Source organism: Phyllostomus discolor, chromosome 3 (assembly GCF_004126475.2).
Source record: "Phyllostomus discolor isolate MPI-MPIP mPhyDis1 chromosome 3, mPhyDis1.pri.v3, whole genome shotgun sequence".
NCBI classification, from domain to species: Eukaryota; Metazoa; Chordata; class Mammalia; order Chiroptera; family Phyllostomidae; genus Phyllostomus; species Phyllostomus discolor.
In genome coordinates, this window is record NC_040905.2 from 160565770 (window position 1) to 160576515 (window position 10746).

Genomic DNA, 10746 nt, shown 5'->3' on the forward strand with positions numbered 1-10746 from the left:
TGATTTTTGTGAGAATTACATAAAGCATTGTTTTAATGTATGTCTTGCCCATATCATGTAAGTTAATTCCCAAATTGTTTTGTTATTGCAAAATTTCTCTCTTTTATTAAATGACTGTAGCAAAGAAAGCTATTGGTATTTTATACAGCCACCTTACTGATTGCTCATAATGCTCCAAAGTTGATTTTCTCAGCTTTTTCAGGTATCCATAAGTAGTAACTTTGCTTTCTCCATATTCACACTTTATTGTTCTCCTGCGTATCTGTATTATCTAATACTTTAGAAAGGTGTTAAATAATAGCAGCATTTACTGGCTTCCTTGTCTGGTTCCCACATTTAATGGAAATGCTTCTGGCTTTTTCCCACCATTAAACATAATGCTGGGCGTGGTTTAAAATATTCATTTATTCCATCTGTTCCTCTTACCAAAGATTTTTAAAAATCAGAAATGAATTCAAATTTATATTTAGATGTTTTTAGAAAACATTTCAGATTAGACCATTTGTTTTCTTTGGTCTGTTAATGTGATGAATTATATTAAAATACATTATAGTAATAAACTATCTTGCTTTAATAAACCATACATGATCAAGGTATTATGTTCTTTTAATATACTGTGACAATTTTATTTGCTAAATATAACTTAGGCTTTACATCAATATGTAGCAATACTGGTGTGCTTTTTGTCATGTGTTTGTTATCAGTGTTACACTATTTTTTTTTTTTAAAAGGGGGGAGCTTCCCATTTTTTTATGTTGTAGGATGGACTGGAGAGCATTATGTTAGGTGAAATAAACCAGGTGGTGAAAGACAAATACCATATGACCTCACCTATAAGTGGAACCTAACCAACAAAACAAACAAGAAAACTAATATAACCAGAAACACTGAATTAAAGAACAAACTTACAGTAACCAGAGGGGAGGGGAGAGAGGGAAAATAGGGGAAGGTTCATCAAGGAACATGTATAAAGGACACATGGACAAAACCAAAGGAGGTAGGTTCCAAGGTGGGGTGAAAATGTACACAACTGTACTTGAACAATAAAAAAAAATTAGGTAACATAATAAGCCATTCTTCATAGATTTAAAGCAATTCATCAATGTAGCCACCCAAATCAAGTACTTCTGAGGTATATATAGCTCTTTGCCAGTATTCTGGATTCTTTCCATTTTTATGGATCTGTTTGCATTTTTTTTCATAGATCCAAAATCATCTTCATTTTCTTAAACAATTCACTTCATCTACCAATTTTTAATTTTTAACCTTGAAAATTCTCACAAAAATTGAGTCTTGGTCTCAATTTACCTCAACTGATAAGAATTAAGAAAAAAGTTATAAGGATAGGAAAGATGAAGCAAAACTGTCATTCGATTATTTCTACCAAATTTATTAAAATTTGAAAAGGTTCCTGAATACAAAGGTCAATAAATCAATTCTATTTTTATATATCAAGATAAACCACACTTTTAAAAGATATCCATTTATAATAGCATAAAAAAGAAAGCTATTAGAAATAAAACAAGATATATAAAGAGAAAAATAAGATATCAAAGATCTAGATTAATGGAGATATTGTTTATGTTCATGAATGAAGGACTATCATTATAATGATGTCAGTTCTCTCAGCTGATCTGCATACAACCCCCATCAAAACCCCACATTATTTATCTGTAGAGTTTTGACGAACTAATTCTAAAATTTTTACATGCAAGTGTTAAAATCCCCAAATCAAGACACCCTTGAAGGAATATTAAATTTGGAGATGAAGGAAAGGGAGGTAACAAAACAGCGCTACAGTACTTAGAACAGTATGGCCACAGGGACAGGCAAACACACCAATGGCATAAAGAGCAGTTTGTCCTATGAGTGAATGACCTGCACTTCCATTTATAGATAAAAATTCCTAAAGAAATTCTTGAACATGTGCATCAAGATACACATAGAAGGTTCAAAGCAGAATTGTTTAAAATAACTGAAAATGGAACAGTTCAAATAGCTCATAAACAGATTAAATATATTGTGACGTGTTAATAAAATGAAATAACAAAAATGAAAAATAAAGCTTTATGCATGAAATCTCTCAAAGTTGAGGAAAAGTAGAATTCCATTATATAAAACCCAAATACAAGCAAAACAAAACATGATTGTTTAGAGATATGTACATTAATAACACTACAGAAAAACAAGAAAATGACCATAAAAGAACAAGTTCCTTTCTAGTTCTGAAAAAGAGGGAGATGTGTTCTGGTAGGGGCAGAGAGGAGGTTTTAAAAAGGAACTAGCATCATTCTACTCCTTAACCATGGTGGAATTACACAGGTGTATTATGTTCTAAAGTGTACATATACATTTTACACGTTCACCTATATATTTTACAATTTTTTTTATTAAAAGATTTTATTTATTTACTTTTAGAGAGAGAGGAAGGGAGGGAGGAAGAGAGGGCAAGACATTGATCAGTTGCCTCTCACACATCCCCAACCAGGTATCTGGCCTGCAATCCAGGTATGTGCCCTGACTGGGAATCAAACCAGTGACCCTTCGGTTCACAGGCTGGTGCTCAATCCACTGAGCCACACCAGCCAGGGCTATATTTTACAAATTTTTTTAAAGTTTTTTTTTTATTTATTTTTCAGAGAGGGAAGGGAGGGAGATAGAGAGAGAGAGAGAGAGAGAAACATCAATGTGCGGTTGCTGGGGGTCATGGCCTGCAACCCAGGCATGTACCCTGACTGGGAATCGAACCTGCGACACTTTGGTTCGCAGCCCGTGCTCAATCCACTGAGCTACGCCAGCCAGGGCTATATTTTACAATTTTAAAAAAGACTTTATAAAGTATCAACAGCCCTTTACTTTCAAATGGCAATCAACGTACTTGTTCACAATATCCTGAGAGAACAGATATCTGTACTCTCATAACTAACAAGAATTCTGAAGAAGACAACATACCTTATATAGTCCAATGCCAGGATCAATGAGAAAATCACGAGCTGATGTAGATGGCTGACTGGAAGATCCCACCCTTGGTGCTTTCTTCACTTTAGGTGGAGTATTAGAAGAGGGTTTGGCCTGTACATCAGTCTGTTTAGATGTGCTAGGAAGATCAGGGTCTGGGCGAACTAGTAGCTGAATTATATCATTCAGTCCAACATCATAGTCAAATAAAGTATATCCATTTTCCAACTAGAAATAAAAAAGATCAAAATATTTCTCTCAAAACTTGATCTTTCTGTATCTTTAGTTACCCAAAGGTCCTAGCCAAATTATTAAAATAAAATTCACAGCACTGCAATTAGTAGTGATTCTGAAACCATTCCTACTGCTTTATGGCCTCTGTTATCAATATCTTCTCAAAATGTCATTAAATTAAAAATCATTCCACATTAACTACAGGGTACACTGATAGCCACTGAAATAAAAAACAAAAACAAAAAACCATCACTGCTGTTGTTACCTCACCATTTAAGCAGTAAAACTCTAGATTTCTCACAAAGTTTTATTTCAATGAACAGTGCCTGAATCCACTGCAAAAAACAAAAGGTGGATTTTGAAAATGAGTTGGTTTATGACCTTGTGTTCATAAAGACTTTACTTAAGCATTTCATCTTTCTGAAGACTGCCGGAAATTTTTTTAAAAAAATAAAGCAGGAAAAAAATCACTCAAACAAGAATAATTACAATTCTTGTTCATACTATTCCACTTGCCTAAACTTCTGATTCCATCCATTTCTAAAGGTTATTGGTTGTTCCATGAAAAGTCTTTCAGGATGAATAGCGAATAAATTATCTTGCAACTTACCCATAGTTTGGCAAGGTCTCTATAATACACTGAAGGGTATCCATCCCCTCCTACTCTGCCCAAATATTTGATGTCCTAATCCCAGGTATCTCAGAATGTGGCATTTGTAAACAGGGTCTTTTCAGAGGTAATTAAGTTAAAACTAGGTCACACCAGTAAGCCCTAATCTACTGTGACAGGTATTCCTACACAAATTTGAAATTTGGACAGACAGATGGAAAGGCATACAGGGATGAAACAGCTATGTGATTGGAGTGATGCGTTGACAAGCCAACAAACACCAAAGATTGACAGCAAACACAAAAACTCAAGGAAACAGAGAAGATTCTTCCCTAGAGCTATCAGACAGAGCAGGGCCCTACTGACCTCTTGATTTCAGACTTAGACCTCCAGAACCTGAGACAAAATTTTCTGTGGTTTTTAAGCCACCTAGGTTTTGGTACTTTGTTACAAAGCCCTATGAAACTAAGTTTCCATTTTGTTTCTTTATAAAATTCAGTTGGCCATTTCACTATGCTACAATAAGAAAACTAAACTTCAAGATTAGAACAGTCATTTCCCCAGCACCATTACCAATTTACTCAGTCATTTTTCCCCTCTGTGTGTGTAATATCATCACCAACAACTCTCTATCACAATAAGACCATGTTTGAGAAGTCAAAGAATGAAAGTCTATCCTTGAATGGTGGTCCAAGAACACACCTAGCACAATCCTACACCTTGGAGGTGTTAGCAATTGTTAAAAAAAGAAATCAAGAAATTCATAAATTTCTCAGTGGATGAATTAAATTACACACTATCTCACAGGTTAATTAATATGCTTATTCCAAATAAACCTAAGGAATTTTCCAAAAGTCAATAAACAGATATGCCTTTATAGGGATGGCAAAGTTAATACAAGGTGGGACCCACCCCCTAAAAATGGAAATTTATTTAAAATGTGCATTTATTTTTATGTGTTTAAACTTTAGTCACCTTCAAAATCCCCTCTATTTTTCAAAAATTTACTTTTAAAATTTTTATTATTTTTAGAGAGAGGAAGGGAAGGAGAGAAACATCAATGTGTGGTTGCCTCTCATATGACCCCTACTGTGGACCTTGCCCGCAACCCAGGCACTTGCCGTGACTGCCAATCAAACCGGCAGCCCTCTGGTTCACAGGCCAGCACGCAATCCACTGAGCTACAGGCCCAAAGTACTCTCCATTTAATGCAATACACCTATCGAAACAGTTTTTCCACTGCTCAACACAATTCTTGAACTTGTCAATTTTAGTGCCTTTGCCATTTTTTTGTTTCACCTCTTCCACATTAGCAAAACGTTTCCCTTTGAGCAAAAAAATGTTGCTCAGGGCAAGGTCAGGTGAATAGGGAGGGTGGGGGATAGGGGTCATGCTGTTTTTGCTCAAAAACTGCTGAACACTCAGCTCACTGTGGGCAGGTACACTTTTGAGTCTTCAAAAAAAAAAAAAAAATTCACTAAAGCCAAACACAGCCCCTCACAACAATGCCAGTTGGTGCACTGATACAGATGGGTTCCTAAAACACTCATCTAGTGGGGGGAAATCTGTACTACAAGGGGCCCATCCTGTAGAAGATAATTTGTGTGTTTTACTTATGTTATTAAAAGATAAACAAGAACTCCTTCTAATCCTGGACTCCGGGGGGCGGGGGGGGATATCTCAAGGAACAAAAAAACCCTATACTTTCACATCTTCATTTTGACATTCTCCAAGAGACTCCCCACCCACAAAAAAAGAAACAGAATGCACTAATTTTGCAGCAGGTGAAAAAGCACAACTTGATTAAACATACAACTGTTGCATATTATGACAATTATAGAAAATGGAAGTGTTTAAAGTAGAAAATAAAAATAAACTCTCTAATAGCATAGAGCATGCAAATTAGTAGGGCATTCACCAAAATGAAAAGAGCTGTTAAAGTGGTAAAATAATGTGGAAATCCAACATGTTCCCATAAACAGTTTTCCACTGAAATTCTGAGGCATAAGAGTTAAAGGAAACTTGAGGGTGTTCTTATACTCAACCTCTCTGACTAGTTTCTACCAACTGTCAGTAAATTCAAGCTGCTTCAAAGGATATTTGGTCTGAAAGGAAAAGCAGTGTCTGAGTGAAAGTTAAACACTAAGCACTTCAAGGAATGAGGCTCTAAAACAGAAGTTAGTCTCTCATTAACATTGTAATGACCTTTCCAATTACTCATGCTTATTATGATAGCCACTTTTACCCATACTATCCACTCCCTTCCCTAATTCATAGGTGCCCGTCCAGTGTTCCTAAAACAATTATTGTCCACTGCACACCAAGTTCCACACAGCTAAGCCATTGTGAAGAGTTGTGAAGAATGTTGGAATGACTTGTTACTTGAAAAGTACTGAAGTTCTCCCAAATTTAATGAAGTGCAAATTTTCATTACAAAAAATAAAGCTACCTGTCACTTAAATTATGCTCCAAGTGGGGAGAAAAAGATTGGATTACTTAGAAATTACAAACACCTATGAGTTTCAGGTATATAGGCCATCAATGTCTCACAGGTGAAAATGTTTGAGAACTGCCACCCTAGCAGATGGGGCCGCAACATTTATAATGCTAGAGAGGCAAGAATGGTCCCAGAATTTTCTGTTTTGCCAGGCTACACTCTTGAATTTTTACTGGGTTGAAGAAAAGAAACTGAGGTAACAGAAAGGATCATTAAGAGTAATGCAAGGGGAAACTAGAAAGCAAATACAAGTGGCAGTGACTGAGAAGGCAGTGGGAAAGTCATTAACAAGAAGCTAATGGTAAGCATACAGACGGAGAGGATTAAGTTAGCAACTTTCATGTGACTCTCATATATAATATGTGCAATACATAACACACACACACACACACACACACACACACACACGTGTGCGCGCCTTTGAATAGGCAAACACTTTGCCCTGGCTGGGTAACTCAGTTGGTTAGAGCATAGTCCCCATATGCCAAGGTTGTGGGTTCAGCCTATATGCATAACTAAGTAGAACATATTGATGTTTCTCCCTTTAATTCAATAAATAAAAATTAAGAATAGGCAAACACTTTTACTTTTGTTTTCTGTGTAAAAAGAAAGTCCACAGGCAAAGGTAACTAACTAGTCAGTTTTTTTTTCAGCTCTGATATGTACAATCTATTTTAAGGTTATCTCTAAGTGGTATAGGGGAAAGAATGAAAGGAGTGCAGAAAATCTTTTCAAAGTAGGAAAAGCTCTGGATTCTCAAAATATTTAGATATCCACCAACACAACTTCTTAAAAAAAAAAAAAAACAACAAAACAATGTTCAGGGTGCTTCAAACTCACTGCCCCCCACAAAAGGATATCCAAATAAGGTTACCCTGCCCTAACCAGAACTTAACAACCCTGAATTGCTACTCTCCATTTTGGCCCTCAAAAAAAAAAAAAAAAAAAAAAAGTGGTGTCAATTACAACGCTTCTCAAATTTAATTTGCATACAGATCACCTGGGGTGCTCGTTAACATACAGATTTCTAGTTCAGTAGGTCTGGCATGAGGCTCCCAGATGAAATTAATGCTGCTGGTCCCTGCTAATACAAGGACCATACTTTGAATAATAAGAAACTAGTAGGAAACTGACTATCCTTCAACTTTCATTTTCAGACTCTGGTGTTCATCAGAATTTCTCATGGGGTCTTGTTAAATTCAACTACTTGCAATTTTGGGGTGAACTGAGCATCTGTAGTTAAAATATTCACACGTGATTCTGATGCACACCAAAGATAATAAGACTTTAGGGGTGTTGCCCAGGAATACGTACTCATGTTTCATTTCTATTACTGATGCTCAAGTCACCCAAGTACCCCACGCATTCATGTAAAAATGAAATTCAGAAGACTGGTTATAGTCTTTTCACCTTTGACCAAAATATAAAAAGTATCAGCCACTGGCAGCACAGCAATATAAATCTATGTAGTGTTTTATGCAATCATTTCAAAAGCAAAGTTTACAACTAAATTTGAACACCTGTTTTTATTACAAGTCAAACACTAAAAGATCAATATAAACTGGCTGCAAGAACATAGCAAAGATGTTATAACAGTTATTTAAAAACACATTAAAACATCTCATGGCTCACTTTCTTCTCAGTGTAATCTTCTTACTCTGAAATGTCTGGACAGTTTTAGAAGGGTAAGCATCTTAAGGACAGAAAAATATTCCTTTCAAATCCTTTGTGGTTGTAGAAAACGGCTACCATCAAATCCAAGAGAGCTACATTTATTTCAAACCACAAGATTGGAGCCAAACTGTGGTCTATCAACGGGAGGATGCCAACTTTTTTTTAGTGGATTACATTTTTAAAAAAAGACAAGAAAAATAGGGTGGGTCTGGGTCTGTGGGCCTAGACCAAGAGACTTGTGGGATAGGAAAAACCTACAATGGGCCAGTGCATGGCCATACCATACAACTACCGGAGACGCCCACAGATACCTTCACCGCCAAAAACACTTTCAGCCTTCAATAAGTACCGCTGGCTATGCTCCAGTTGCCGTGTTAAAAAACTTCGGTGAGGGGACTATTAGCAAGAGGAGCAAAACAGTCCTTTATATTCCTTTCCCTTCTAGGAATAACCCCTAGGGCCTATACTGGGCAGTTTAAACACGGCCCTGGGTTACATCAATAGCTCCTTCAGCCCAGGTCTCTAATCTTCCCCAAGACAGATTTCAATTCTGGGAAAGAGAGGAGGGTGAGAGACGGGAAACTCTGGAAGTTCTAGAAACCCTGCGAATCTTTCCCAGTTTACAAATCCTTTCCACTCTGAGGAGGCAGGGCTAGGGTTCTTGTGACCAGTGTGTAAGTTTCCTCCTCTTCTATTAGGGAACCAGAGCGCGGAAGGGCCACGGAAGCGACGAGAGCCGTTAGCTGGGGCCGCCGGCCCTCCCCACCTGCACTGTGGCATGGCCGCCACAGCCCGCTGCCCTCCCCGCCCTCCAGGGGCCCCAGACCCGGACGAGCGCGGGAAGCGAAAGAACCCACGCGCTCTGGCCACTGTGCCTGCGGCTGCAGCCCCGCTGTAAAAGGGAGACGAGGTCTCAGTGCTCTAGGCACCCCCACTTTCAACCCTGCCAGGCGCACCTGCACTCGGCACTGGCAGGAACCCTGCTGCGCCCCCTCAGCGGGCCCAGGCCCACACTTTGAGGCTCGCGGGCTACCCACTCCAAGTGGAGCCAGGTGCGCTCTGCGCACGCGGCGCACCAAGCCCTCCGGCCCGCCCAGCCCACGCGTCCTAGGGGCGCCCCGCTGCCCTCGCCCCGGGCTTCCCGAGGTCTGCGGTGGGCACGCCTCACCTGCTTGCCCCGGTAGAAGAGGCGCTGGCACTCGGGCCGCACGTCGAACAGAGCCCACACCCGCTCGCGCAGCTCTTCGATTGTGGCTTTGCGAGACACGTCCTCAATGGTGCGCGTCTGGGAGCCGTCGATGGTGCGAACCTGGATCCACATCTTGGCGCCGGGAAAGGGGGCCGGCTCTGCTTTGTCTCCCCCTGCGCTTAAGGCGCCGCGCCCCGCCTGGCCCGCGCCGCTTCCCCGCTCTCCGCGGCAGGCGGGCGAGCGCGTGCACAAGCGAAGAAGACCGCTCGGACGTCGGGCCCGATAGGCGGCCGCAACTCCTAGACCGCGCACCCGCGCAGCGGAGCTCAAACGAAAGGAAACCGGAACTAGTTTGAGGCGCCGCTGTTACAGCCACCGCCTCACAAATAGGAAGAAACCTTGTCTGCACCGCGCGGAGTGTTTACTTATAGAGCTCTAGCTCCCACATGGAGGTCACGGCGCCAACCCGGATCTCGCGAGATTCACACCGGGCTCCGCCTTAAAGAGGAAGCGGCCGGGGAAGTGACTGTAGACCAGAGGGAGCTAAATGGGCGGGTCGAGGTGGGCGGGGCGGAGGGGCGGGGCTGCCCAGAGCCGTTACTTGCTCGTTCGTTCGCTTACACCTGGGTTTTTGACACGCCCTCTCGCCTTCGGATTTTGAGCGGTTACGAGGCCACCCACACTGGTTGCCGTTTTGGCCTTTGTTTCGGCACTCTGGGGGCGAGCAACAACAGTTCTGTGGTTTCAAAAACACACCAAAAATAAGAGAATCTGAGGTGCACATATATGATCATGAAAACTGAAGTGCGGGTGGCCGCGGCCTAAATTTCTGAGAAAGCACATAAGGAAATGAGTTCGCTCTATCACGCGCACAAGGACACCGTCCGCCATGCGGCCTGGTGGGTTTGGCCGCCCTGGAAAGGCTCTCTGGACCCTTCTGCTTCGTCAACTCGTTTACCGCCTGGCCCAAAAGCTACTTGCGCTCGGAAACCGCTACCGGGAGTTTCCCGCCGCTGGGCGGAGACGGGGGCTCCAGGCCCATAGGCCGTGGGTCCAGCTGCCATCGCCCTTCCTGGCCCTGGGCGCTCACGCCCGGACCTCGGGCCCCGGTGGTGCGAGTGCCGCCAGCAGGAGGGTCACTTGAGAAGCCAACGTTTCCGCGTGTGGACCTTTCGTGTTAGTGCGCTTTTGGCTTCTGAGTTGCAGGGTCATGGAAAACACTTTTAAAGAATGAAAAATTACACACCTCCAAAGAAAGAACTCCAGAGGTCCTACTAGGAATAAATCTTCAGAAATAGGTCCATCGCAGCATTACCTAACTTGGCTTTTTCAAATGAAAATATATTTTCAGAACAAGGAAACGAGCATATGAAAGTAGAAATACACACACACACACACGCACACGCATACATACTGGGACTTTACATAACTTGAATTTTGAGACCAATGCGAAATTATTACCGTAATAGAGCATCATTTTTGTAATAAACAGTTAAAGTAATTTCAAGTACAGAGAAATCTAGTTGTAGAAAAAAAAAGAAGAAAGAAAGAAAGATGACTTGACATGGCGGCGGGGCGGGGCGG

General features: G+C 41.0%; 1 protein-coding gene across 3 annotated transcripts in view; it reads right to left on the reverse strand.

The window, feature by feature from the left end:
- The window catches only part of UHRF2 (ubiquitin like with PHD and ring finger domains 2), an 82688-nt gene extending 73062 nt beyond the window's left edge, over positions 1 to 9626 (reverse strand). For 2 of the 3 annotated variants that reach the window (XM_036021655.1, XM_028528985.2), the window contains exons 1-2: positions 9142 to 9626; positions 2953 to 3186 (exon numbers count right to left, since the gene is read on the reverse strand). In XM_036021655.1, the coding sequence (XP_035877548.1) occupies positions 2953 to 3186; positions 9142 to 9294 (387 nt within the window). In that variant the 5' untranslated portion in view covers positions 9295 to 9626. The remainder of the gene's footprint in view (positions 1 to 2952; positions 3187 to 9141) is intronic. The other variant, XM_036021656.1, reaches the window with a different exon arrangement.
- Positions 9627 to 10746: the final 1120 nt, after the last annotated feature.